The sequence below is a fragment of the Heliconius melpomene genome, chromosome 17 (genome assembly GCF_056956725.1).
Source record: "Heliconius melpomene rosina isolate 202511_hmr_F chromosome 17, ASM5695672v1, whole genome shotgun sequence".
Taxonomy (NCBI): Eukaryota; Metazoa; Arthropoda; class Insecta; order Lepidoptera; family Nymphalidae; genus Heliconius; species Heliconius melpomene.
This window is the reverse complement of record NC_140405.1, coordinates 6,234,064-6,247,246: the sequence shown is the minus strand read 5'-3', so window position 1 is coordinate 6,247,246 and position 13,183 is coordinate 6,234,064. Positions and strand designations below refer to the sequence as shown.

The window sequence follows — 13,183 nt, the reverse complement described above, 5'->3', positions numbered from 1 at the left end:
CGACCGCTAGCTGATAAATATCCTTGTATGGATTACAAATGGCATCAGAAATTCAATACGAATCCTCTGTCCATAGAATTTATAATCTATTCAATAGCAAATAGTGTCAGGTTACGATAAAAGTATGTATAAAAACTTGGATGGCTTTTCTACTATAACATACATGATTAATATAGTTACCATTTATGTTTTCTAATGTAAGTGAAATGAAAGATAAATTTATAGTGTCAACGAACGCGGCTATAAAAACACAAAACCTAACAACATGAAGACAATTTAAATGAAATAATGTTATTTTTCAATGTTTAGAATCAATTAATTAAGTGGATTTAAACACTATAAAGCCCTAAATGATCATTTATCATCATCATCATCGACAGCCATCTTGTCCACTGCTGGACGTAGGCCTTCTCCAATTCTCGCTACCACACACGATCCTCAACTCTTCGGACCCATCCGGACATGGGAAGTCAGCACACCGAAAGATCAATTATACTACTTTTATTATAAATATAAAACATACAATTGTTAAGATTTTTTTTTTCATCATTAGATATACAATGTTATTACCTAAGATAATCTCTCTTGCAAAGCATAAGGTCTGCTTTATAGTACAATTTGGAACCGACTTCTCCCAGGCGACAGTCACAGCAGCCGCACTTCAGACAATCCTCGTGCCAGAAGCGTTCCATGGCTTTCAATAAGAATCTCTCTGTGATGACCTTCCCACATTGAGCACATAGCCTTGCTCCCCCGGGGTTGTTAACCACACCTCCGCCTAGTGCATATTTGTTTTCTTCTTGTTGATCTGAACAAAATAAGAAGTGATAAATATTATAAATTATAATGCTTCTAAGTTGAAATGTTAGAGAAATTTGAATGAGAAAAATGTATATTAATACTCAGAATAATCAAAACTTTGATGTCTTATATGCTGAATTTGTAGTAATTTTAATGGAACTCAAATTTTACATATATAAAAAATTTTGAACTGAGGAACCAAATAGTTAATACGGAGAGCTTAAACCTAAGAACTAAGTGAACACACAAGAGTTAAGTTATGATTGACAACGGAATCCTAGAACAATTTATTTAAAAACTAGATTTCTATTATGAATTAACTTTATTTTAAATCAATATCTTGGCTATTTGAATTAGTCTCCAATGTTATACTCATTATTATATTTGTCCAATTATTTGTTTACGATACAGTATATAATTAATGCTAAATGAAATCAAAACAGCTTGTTATGATTAATTTAGTTAACTAGAAGTACATACTGCATTCTGTCTCGCTACCCGCTACTCGGTACGAGGCTGGCAGATAATTGTCCATAATACGCGATTCATGGCGGCATTCATCTAGCTCGATTGTTTTCTCCCGTGTAATTACCTCAATTAATTCGAGCAGACGCGACCGCGTGACGCGCTCAACTCTTTAGTGTGACGTCATTGCGCACACGCAACAAGGTAAAAAATAGGTTTAATAAAATAATTAGTAATTAGTTTATAAAATAATGATTTTCTACATATCTAATTATTTAATTATTTTTTAATATTTAGAGTTACGCTGTATAAAAATAGATAAAGCCTACCTTAAACTTATTCTCCAAATACCAATTTCTGATATTTCATATTCCAATTAAAGCGAAAATGACGTTCCAAATTTAAAAAAAAAATACAGATTAATTTAAAAATCCGTTTCCAATTTCGTGTTCTCACAATAATGATACGTCAAACCAATCAGTGGTCCAATTGAAGGGGTAACTAGGTGGACATAACTCATCTCGATCGATCATTCGTTCATCGCCAATACATCTCTCATTGGAGTCGACGTCGCGACAATAAAGTTAATTGGACTATATTAATGGCGGCTCGTTAATATATAAAATAATAAAGATGACGTACGACCTCCGAGCGTTGTAAAACGCAATTAGCGAACAGCGGGAAAGGCACAGCGTGGTCTCTGGATAGTTCTTGTAAGCACTTATTAATGTACGGGCTGAGGGCAATGTAAGTGAACTAGCTTTTCTCGGTTGCTTGGGTTGCGTGGTTTTTTATTATACTCTGTATCTGTTGAACAGATTATTAAATTTTATATAGTTATAAAGAACATAATATTATAATGGCCACAAATAAGTTGAAATTATTTGTTTTTATAAACCAATAAAATTACAATATTTTTAATAATTACATAAATATGCTAGAATAATTAATATTCCTATGCATCAATAGATATTACTGTATTTTCCTTTTTTTTGCTTATCATTAAGCAATAAACATGGTTTATTCATCTCGTTGGAGTAAAATTATGTCCATTTAAAATGGTATAATGTTAATGTTGCAATTATTCATTGATTATGAGAAATAATTGACTTTAATTGTCCTTATATACGCTTACAATGTAATGAACAAATGCAAAATGTTTTCAAAGAATACTTATAACAAATTCCCACAAGAGAACGCAAAAAGTTAAAACAATACCTATTTCTTGTATCATTATAGATGTTTACTCGTTTACATATATGGGTGTAGGCGATTAATAAATGCCACGATATTGCATAGAATCTGCTTACGGTCTCGACTATCTAGGTGTGGTTCGTATAGCGTTAATAAAAACCTAATAAGCGAAGCAATAAAGTGGAGCGAGTTAATAAAGTTGGATTTACATAAATGTCCGTTAGTGAAGGAAGTCGCTTTGTGTTTTCCATTTTTATTACTGCCGCGTCGTGAACTTGATAGAGATTTGGCTGAGGACTAGCCTGCGTGTGCTTTTGCCAACACCGACATGTTTTAAAATAATTATAATGAACACGTATGATGATGATGATGAGATGAAAAGAAACTAAGTTTTGCTATATCTAATTAGTTATAGAAACAAACATTATTAGATGAACTAATTCAATTTAGTTTGATAAACCACCTTACTTAAAAACAATATACCTATTCAAAATAATCGATTCTATGCAATTACACGATATTTTAATTGTTCAATAATTAATTATTAACTAAACGTTTAATATAATACGAAGGATAAGGCAATGAGAAATAATTATGCAAATATTTATAAAACATTCATCATTACTAAGTAATAAATTTCAGTAAAAAAAGATAGAAAATGCATATTTAACATAAGTCGAAACAATGTAATAGTAACTAGTGTATTACTAAAATAAGTGAGCGTAGTGGTGCGTGTCCCCAGTCTCCGCAGTAGGTAGCATTCCTTGGATTCAATTAAATGTCAGGTTATTGTAATGAACCCGCATCACGACCGCTCCGCAATCATTCCGTGCAATTTACAATCGTTCGCAATTAACGTGGCCTTCCCGTATGAGCGGAACGCGATGAATACCTACTCGATGAGTTACGCACAAGTACAACCACATATTATACTTTACGCTAATGATTTGAATTTCACTTGTAGTTTTTTATATTATTATTTTTTTTTAAATGTTATTCCACACTAAAAAATACATTTCTAAAAAAAAATATTTTTTGTCTTTAATTTATTGTTTTTCTTAAATAAGATTGTTAATAAAATACAGACGTATTTAGTAGCTTTATATTAACAACATTAAAATTGAATAATTTAATGCAAATTGAATGCAACATTTATAACTTTAATATTATATTTTTATCATAAAATTAACATTATTGTTGTTATATCTAATAAGAAACCAGTCGTGGCGCATAGGCTGTGGGTTCGATTCCCTCTCGAGGAAATGAAATAATTCATATTTCAATTTTGCTCTGGTGTCGAGATAAAACGCGGCATTGAATTCCGCCACTCAACACGGAATGCCTGGATTCGGAAAATGGGGAAAGGAGCGTCTCAACGGTAGGTTTCCTCTGCCTAACGTGCTATATGCGGGATACAGCGTGAAGCTGATTTAAAAAAAGCTTTTAAAAAACAATGACAGATACAATTACAGCGGTCGCAGGCAGCTATTCCGAATGGCTTATGGTTTATTTAGTTTCACTTGTCGGTCACTCATTAAACAATGGAGCTGATTGCGTTGTTGCGATATCCATTATGCGGGCGTAATTAGATTTAACCAAATGCGGGTTTTGCCTTAATGATGAACGTAAAAACGTAACAAGCCCGTACTGTACTGTATATCATTATTAATTATTATACTTACTTTCTAAAATTCTGCATGTATTATTAATATTGTTAATATAAAAGATGCGGTTTTAATTATGTTATCATTTCTTAATTATCTTTGCATGTTTTAACGTTTCGCTATTATATTAAATTAAACTGGTTTTTGTATTAATAAATAATATTTCTTAACATACTATATTATAGTTGAATTTAAGATTCGATGACAGTTATTTTAAATGGAATGGGGGTGGGGAGAGTTTTCAAATTATTTGACGTATTTTTTTTCAAAGTAACTTAACTGCACATGCACATGTTTGCACAAATATTTAATAGTAAATTATACAAAATATATCAACAGCTAAGCCGAAAGAATCGCAATCATATTTTTGTGTGAAAAGCTCATTAAGAAAATTTTAATATATTTAACATCTTTATTAAAATTCCAACTAAGCAATAGCTAAAAAGACCTCACAAGTACCCCGCCCTCTCCCTCGCCCTCCTAAATCCACCGTCGTTAACATTTCCGTTATTAAAAAAGTACGAGACTTTGTCATCAGAGAAGTTAGTTTTTTTAATTAAAATTATGAAATTGATATTGCCTTTACGCTGGAGCTCGCTTCCCGACGCAACCTTGTGAAAGTTTAAATTAATTTTTGAATTAAGCCTAATGGCAGTGGTAAACGATTTCTAAAGAAAGAGTTTTCTGTTTAAGCAATTAAAATTCCAATTATTTTATGGCAGAAAACCGTATCTTAATTGCTTTTCATTGCTGGTATTAAAGATAATATATTTTTCTAAGAAAATATGATTTTTTTTTATTTACTTTTTAACTTTGCGTAAGTATTAAGGAATAGCACAATGAGCTTAAGGCCAGACACTATGTAAGTATAACAATGATGAAATCTAATTTACAAGTTTAGAATGGAAAAAATATTTAAAAAAAAATTCAAAGTAAGTTTATTGTTTTAATCGGAATGTTTCGTTTAGTATTCCAATCTCGATTCTGTTATTCAATACCTATTTTCCTATTACAAGTCCTACCCTGTTTCATATTTTTCTTTCATTTGCGCTCGTCCAAAGCGCATATACGAGTACATTACTGATATTTTACTATACATTATTTAAAATATCATATAAGTTTTTATATAGTAGACAATTTTATTTTTCAAATTAGTATTAAATTATAATAAATATATAGAGAAATATTAAATATAGAAAGTAAAAAATTAAGTATGAACTTTTATACGATACAAATAAAATAAGACAATGAAACGTTTACTAAGTCAACACAATCAACGTCGTAAATTATTTTCACTGAGAATAGCTGCGAGGGCAAGCAAAGCTTGACATAAGTGGGCAATAAACTTCAGCCAATTTGGAGATTCGCATCTGGAGGCTCTTATTAAAGCCCGAAAGTTAGTCTTTTTCATCCATCACTCCTAATACGTATGTGAGTTATTGTATGAAAAATTGAAGAATAAATTGAGTCGCTGCAGCGGCGGCGAGACATAAATCCCAACTGAGCCCTCAATATTGTTTTAAAGGGGAAGTGGCCATAAATTTTATCAGGGCCGCCCAAGCGGCCCGAGCCGCCGCGTCTCTCTCTCTCTCTCTCTGCCATAGTGCACGTGCACGCTTCTATGCACCCAACTGTCTTTGTAATTTTCCGCAGTTGCTTGTGCATTCAATACTCATGTGAGTTTATACGTAAAAATGAGAACATTCCGCTTCGTGGTTTTCTTAACGTACAAACATAAAATATGTAGAACCGCCATGTGACATTTTCAATGCAATTAAAAGAATTAATAGGCCATGAGGTCATTATGGCACGGCGGCACTGTATACATACATACATATATGACTGTCAACGCGACGATTGTGTGCTAGATCCTCATATATCCTGAATAACATTAATATTAATTTGCAAGAATGATTAGAATTAATATTAAACTTATGTTCATTTCTCTAATTTCGTAAGATAACCGACCATTCGATCCACAACCTGCAAAAGCTAAAAAGTAAGAACGGAGTGTCTAAAATGTAGGTTTGCTCTTCCAACTTAAGTTATACAAAAGATTTGTGGCGTTTTATCTAATTAATTGTTAAATTTAAGTAGCTATAATATTCAATGAATGCAACAAGACTCTAAGACATTCTATTTTCCGTCTCGTCGATTTGCTTAATAGCTGTAACAACGCTAAACTCGATCTTGATTATTTTAAGAGTCCTATAAAAGAAAGAAAATCATAGTAACAGAGTTAATCTTATAGAGAAACTTAACTTCACGCTTTATCTCTAGCGGGGTAGTCAGAGAGAACGGAGCGCCAAACGCTACGGTCTCTACATACCTCTTTTGCCTCGTCCACTGTCATCAACCTCTTCCTCCAAACCCTTCAAGAGGATCCTCAAGCTTTTAACGTGACCTTCCTCCAGTATAAGAGAAAGTTAACGAAGAAACTACTTTAGCAGAAATCATTCCACGAATAGGTTCATTGGTAAACCGAAATCATGTCAATTCATTCCGCGTATAGTAAATAGATAAGGTAGCTTCGTGACCTACGAGTACAATAAAAAACCGCTTATTTTTATCAATACAATCTGAATGTTGGACATTTCGCATAAATGTGATATTGCAATATCGTTCGTCCCCTTTTTAATATCGCGACGGACGTAGCCGGCCGGTTTATGGCGCAACCCTTCCCGTTTTATTCACGGCCTGTTTGTCCTAATATAAAAAATTACATCAGCGAAACACAAATCTTACTTTTGCCTTGTTTACATTTTTGTTTTAATAATTGTACATACCAACTTTTCTGGTCTGACTTTTTTATTAGATCAGCTTCACGCTGTATCCCGCACGCAGCAGGGTAGGCAGAGAGAACCTAATGTTAAGACACTCCGTTTCCCATTGCGTGTTGAGTGGCGGAACGGAACGCCGCGCTTAGCGTCGACACCAGGGCGAAGAAATGGAAATATAAATTTGAATAAATATTTCCTCCAGTGGATATCGAACCCACAACCAAAGTCACACTTTGTGCTCCTGCGCCACGACTGGCCTCTGAACTTTTATTATTTAGGTTATTATGCTCTACTTACTATTAGAATTGTCGGGCTTGTGCATGGCCGGCGGATCACGAATCATATTGAGCTCGTCACTCGAGCATCACACGGCAGTAATTATCCTGTAACAATAGGGAAAGACCATTAACTACCATAACTTGCAGCGTAAATAAACATAAAATAAAATCAGTTTTACGCTGTGCACCGCATATGGGAGGTAGGCAGAGGGAACCTAGTGTTAAAACACTATTACCCACTTTTCGCCGAATTTTTCGAGTGGCAGAACTCAACTGGCGGCTGTGCTGTTATTAAATACATATTTGTATGACTATTATGAAATAGTATTTTGGCTTATAAGCTAAATTTGATGATTATTTATAAACTAAGACGGTTATTTGTGTATATTTTCTATTAAAAAGATATTGATTTCAATTTATTTCATACATAAATAGTAGCTAGACTGCTATACAAAATATATTGCTAAGAACGTCGGACGAGAGCGGCACGCGTCTCGTAGCGAAACCTCATTAGAATAAACGATATCCTCTCCTTACGTCCACTCTATGTGAGACCTTATTACTCCGACAAAATGCCGTCAAACGGCAACATATTAGCCTAACTAGGAAAATATACCATCTACGCCAGAGACAAGGCTTTATTTGCAACACTCAAAGTTATTTATATGAATAACAATATCTTTATTCCTTATGCTAAGGGCATAGGGTTCATATTCAGATGCCAAGAGGACACACTATTAGAGGTATCTCCCTTAAAGGTTGAGATGTCCATGCAAGTTGTAAATTGAAACTCTAAGAAGGCACCAATATCGCCTGTGGCTTATAATTTGATGTATTCCTACCTACATTACAGATAATTTATATTATAATATGTTTTCGTATGTTGTTTTTTCTTAAACAAAACTAATATAATAAAAATCGTACTCAAAAAATATTTATAAGTTAATAGTTTTAATCTCTTGTTTAGTTAGATAAATTATCCTTGACTCTTATCTTACAAAATATTTTCATTTACTAGACAATACAATAGATAGAAAAATTGGAAAATAAAGCTTCAATGTGATTTACTCTATAGTTTCAATAATAAAGTAATATCCAAATAGTACTGGAATTTTGTTGTTTTCCCAATGTTACTTTGAAATATATTTAGGGAACAAATAAATGTAGTATTATGTTATTTATTACTTCTGTATGAAGTTATTATACGATTATAATTAATTAAAAAACACACTTTACCAAATGGATATCAAATTCAAAAGCGAAAGAATAAACTTTTACTGCCATATCGAAATTCCCATCAGCACCTGTTACAAAGGCGGCTATCAAATTACCCGCGACACATCCGCCGCGAGCGGGGGCGCCTCCATCCATAAATACGATATTCGTTATGCATTTCTCATATTCATGAATCCGTTTTATTGGCCCCAATAAAATATGAACATCTCAGAATGGATATGAGAGCGGGCAAATCTAATATGGATTGCTTGCGCCGGATTCGGTCCATTTGGGTGAGAGGGTAGGCAGCTGTGCCGCACCGAGTGGCCTGAGCTGTACTGATTTAAGATCAATTTTAAATAAAACTGTACACTCCTTTCAAATATGTTATAAGCGTCACGAAAGAGAAATTAGAATCTCGTTATATTTGTCTGTTAACCTACATAAATGAAACGTGAAATAATTTAAGAAGTAGGTCCATATTCTGTCACCAGTAAAGACAAATAAGACCTAAGACAAATAAGTAATAGTCTCGTGGTGGCACATGTCGCGTAATTCCGATGTAAAGGTTGCTGACACACTAAAGCAAGCATAAAAAGACCAATTCTTGGCAGACGTGTCAAAAATTCAGCAGAGTGTTGGGATAAGTGGAATAGATGGCGGCGACGCAGGCCCAAATAAAATATTCTATGTCAAACCGTACGTCACCGGCTCTCAACTTGTTCTCACCGAGAGTGCTTTGGGGAAGTCTCTTATTTATTCGCTTTAACGTCAGCACCAAGGGTCTTTTGTGCCATCGCCGATTTACAAGCGGCCAAGCGGGTACTTTATAACGTTGTGGTGCGTGACATGGGTGTTGATTCCTTTACTTCATCATTTTACGTACATGATCTTGCCTTATGGCAGCATACACCTTCAAAGTTATTCATTAACTAAAATACCACAATAATTATGTTTATATCTTTGTAGTACTTAAGTATGCATATCTGTTTGGAACGGCTTTTCACTTATAAATAACGAAGAGAAGAAACGTTTAATAAGCTTTTATTTATATGTATATAAGTAACTATTACGATTGCGTTATCAACACGATCAATTAAGCACCATTACGTTAAAATTCACCCCAGCCATCAATTACGTGGCAACCATCGAAAAACGAAACGCTAGCTTATGATGGACATTACTTTAGGCTTAATACATATTACAAGTGAATATATATATTTTTAAATTAAAATATAAAAGTAGGGTAAACCAGATTGATTGCTTACTGATAGTGATTGCTCAATTTAAGGGAAAAAATGCTTATTATTAACTTTGCATCATTTAAGTACAGTTAATAATTTGCTACTGTATAATTGAATTACATGGGATCTGTTTGATATAGGATCTTAATTATATGTTTAATTTTTCTATGAACGTGACTGAATTGAGACACTTGTTTATTCGTTTTGAATAGAAATCTATGTTAGATGTCAAATCTTTTCAAAGTTAATTTAACTGCGAGCAACAATTTCACTGTTTTAAAAGTTTTTATATTATTTTTGGAGTAAAAAAATATTCACACTCTATGGAAGAGTTTACTTATGTGTAAGGAAAAAGTAGTAAGTTTTTAATAACACGCATGTATAACTTTAATTTTCATGAAAAGTTTCAATTAAAATAAAATACAAAAATAAAAGACTTATTCAAGCTAAACTAATTCGACTACACTTCCCTCTGACTCGGCACTGATCGAATTCATTATTCACCGGCGGAGAGCAATTAAACCTCCACTAATCAATCTCAAACTTCAACTAAAGCTGAACTCTAATCAAGAAAACTCTTATACCGTGAAAGCTTTTCGAACAAAATTTAACTTAATTAAAAATGTAAATTAAATTCCTAGGCGCTTCCACAAGCATCACGTCGGCCCGCGCCGAGCGCTCGGGGCTTTTGATTGCAGCTAAAAGGTTTGGGATTAGTGCGCGAAAGAGCTTTCAGTGCATTTGTAGAGCTTTTAAGTGGGAAGCTTTCGCTTAAGACACTTACATACAATGTAAATTTTATGTAGCGCCTTAGAAATGTGTAACGTCACTTTAGAACTAAATTGATAGGCATGATTATGTTATGACAGTTTGATTTTTCCAAGACAGCCAATAAATATAAACCTATACCGTCAGCTTCGCGCTGTATCCCGCACACACCAGGTTAGCTAGAGGGAACCTAGTGTTAAGACACTCCGTTCCCCCTTTTTTCGCCGAATTCTGGAGTCATTGGCGGAACCCAAGGCCGCGCTTTGCTTCGTCACCAGAGCGAAAAAGTTAAGATATAAAATTAAATAAATATTTAATTTCCTCGAATAGGGATCGAACCCACCGCCAGTCGAGTTAAGTGTCAATACACTTGTGCCTCTGTTCCACGACTGGACTCAGAATACTAACTTATATCGTATATTAACTACATCTAAACTTTTAAAATTTGCTTAAGGTTAAAGCGATGCTTATGATAATACAGCGAAAGGGGTAAGGGGCCTGCGGGTGGCGGGTGGCGGGTGCGTGTAAAGCAAGCAAGGAAGTTCAGTGTCCGGAAATAAACCGCCCGTAAAATTGTCAATTCCGAGAGAGGGAGGCGCCTGGACCCGACAATTTTGAATAGCTTTGGACCGTCCGTCCGATTCGCGGTGCCTGTTAGTGTATTCATTTCGGGATCCCTATATTTTATGTTATAATAAATGAACTCAAATAACCTATAGTCACCGTTAGCATTTGAAGTAGACTGTTAGCAAGTAATGTCATAGGTCAAACTATTGCTATTTTATTCAATTAAGCTTGATAATTATACAAAGAATAATTTAGCAACATACAGTTTTAACTAGCTTTCGCATGAAAATTAATCGCTTAAATAAAAATATATACAAGTTTTGAAAAGTATCATAAGAACATACGAAAAAGGACAATTCAATTTCACAAAGCTTATTATCAAAATGCGTTACAAAATCCTAAAACTAAACAATATTGAAAACTAGTCGTCCCATCTTCGGACTGCAAACGTGCACCTAGCCTCACTGAACCCTCGCGCTTTTTGAACTGAAATCATCGCAACACTCATCCGTGAAATTGATTCTCGTGAAAAGAAAAGACGAAAAGATAAATAAAAAGGAAATAGGAAAACACAAGCTAAGATTTGGCGTGAAATTGTTTTTCAGCGCCCGCGCCCGCGCCCGCCCACCGCCGACGCGTCTATGGCGCCCAGCTCGGGAATTTCCCAATTACAGAGTGTAAATGTATTTACTTGATTACGTTGGCAATGCGCTTAACTGTTACGTAATGAGTCCAAATGCGGTGAAATACTTTAAGATGTTCATAGCTATAGTATAATGGCCGTATATTTTTCTTGTATTTTAGTTCTTGAACTAATTTATATGTAAATTCCAAATAGTTTGTTATTTCAACATTCAATAGTTAAGAAATATTAAGAAATAAAATATAATAATAAAACTCAACATGAAAAGTATTTTAAGAGAAATACAAACGTGTTTCAGCATCAGATAGTCCGAATTGGTATCTTAAAACACAGTGACATCTCATCCACTACGTGATCCATTTGGTTGGTAAGAAGCAATCTCATTCAATACCGGCCTCCCCCTTTTGCTTAGGGTTGCTAACAAGTAAGTTTTCTCAGATTGAAGTTAAATAAATTATTATATTACCTACTAATAATTATTATCTTGTTCGTAGAAAATAAGACATCGTAATGTAGATGAGACATCTTTATACCACGACGACTATAGTTGCGACTTCCATTAAGAAAAATGGTTATATTTAAAATTGAAATATTTAATCGAATTACTTATAAAGACAAAAAATAATCAGCTATAATTCGGCTACTATGATTCTTTTAAGGTTGACATAAAATGATAATATCTAAAATTATTTGTGCCTACCCTGTAAAATCTTCAAGGTATATACAAAATAAGATAGAATTAGTATCTATCGACTTTTCGGTTTTCATAAGTCATCTTTATTAGTTTCACATTTAACTGTCTCCTGTTGTTGACATATTGTCATTACTCTTGCTAGCTGTTTTTCAGTTGCTACTTGTTAGTCAGCATTGATATAACACATACTCGTAATAGTAAAATATAACTTATATTAATTAAAGAATTATATAAATAAAAAAATACATAAAATGTCTAAATCATATTAAGATTTGAAAATCCGTATTTACTTTTTAGTGTCTAGTTTAGGTTGTATGAACCTAATGAAACACCCAAGCGGAACAAAAACATACAACCAATTTCTCTATCAAAAAAAACGAATTTATAAGTTGAAAAACTATGAATATGATTATCTCCACCATTCCAAAGACTATCATCCAATAAAGTGAGTAGGTAGCAAAGGTATCAAATCTTTTTCGTCCGTTGCGAAATTGAATATTTATCCGGATAGTATCTCTATTCTGGAACAATTTTTATGTAGGGAGAACACGATCTCGAGATATTCGGGACTCTACAAAGATATTGGCAAATATCTTGCCTACATTACCTTTATTGTCTCGCGACGTCGCGCACTCTGCCTGATTCTATCTCAGATTATTTACGGTTTCACAATACTCTTATGTAATACGAATACCTACTAATCATCAAGTTACATATGACATTGTAGGTACATATAAACCTTATATATATTCATAAGTTACGTAACTTTAAGATATTTTTCGATGTCACACATCTTTATGTTTTAAACATTAAAATATGAAAACAAAAAATTACAAAATAATTTATCAATTAATATTCATGCATTTATTA

The 13,183-nt window shown here is 33.5% G+C and overlaps 1 protein-coding gene across 1 annotated transcript in view; it reads right to left on the bottom strand.

The window, feature by feature from the left end:
* The window catches only part of LOC146530014 (LIM domain only protein 3-like), a 33,429-nt gene that overhangs the window by 6,635 nt on the left and 13,611 nt on the right, over window positions 1-13,183 (bottom strand). The window contains exons 2-3 of the mRNA XM_085200476.1: window positions 7,202-7,287; window positions 571-808 (exon numbers count right to left, since the gene is read on the bottom strand). Of these exons, the coding sequence (XP_085056602.1) occupies window positions 571-808; window positions 7,202-7,247 (284 nt within the window). The 5' untranslated portion in view covers window positions 7,248-7,287. The remainder of the gene's footprint in view (window positions 1-570; window positions 809-7,201; window positions 7,288-13,183) is intronic.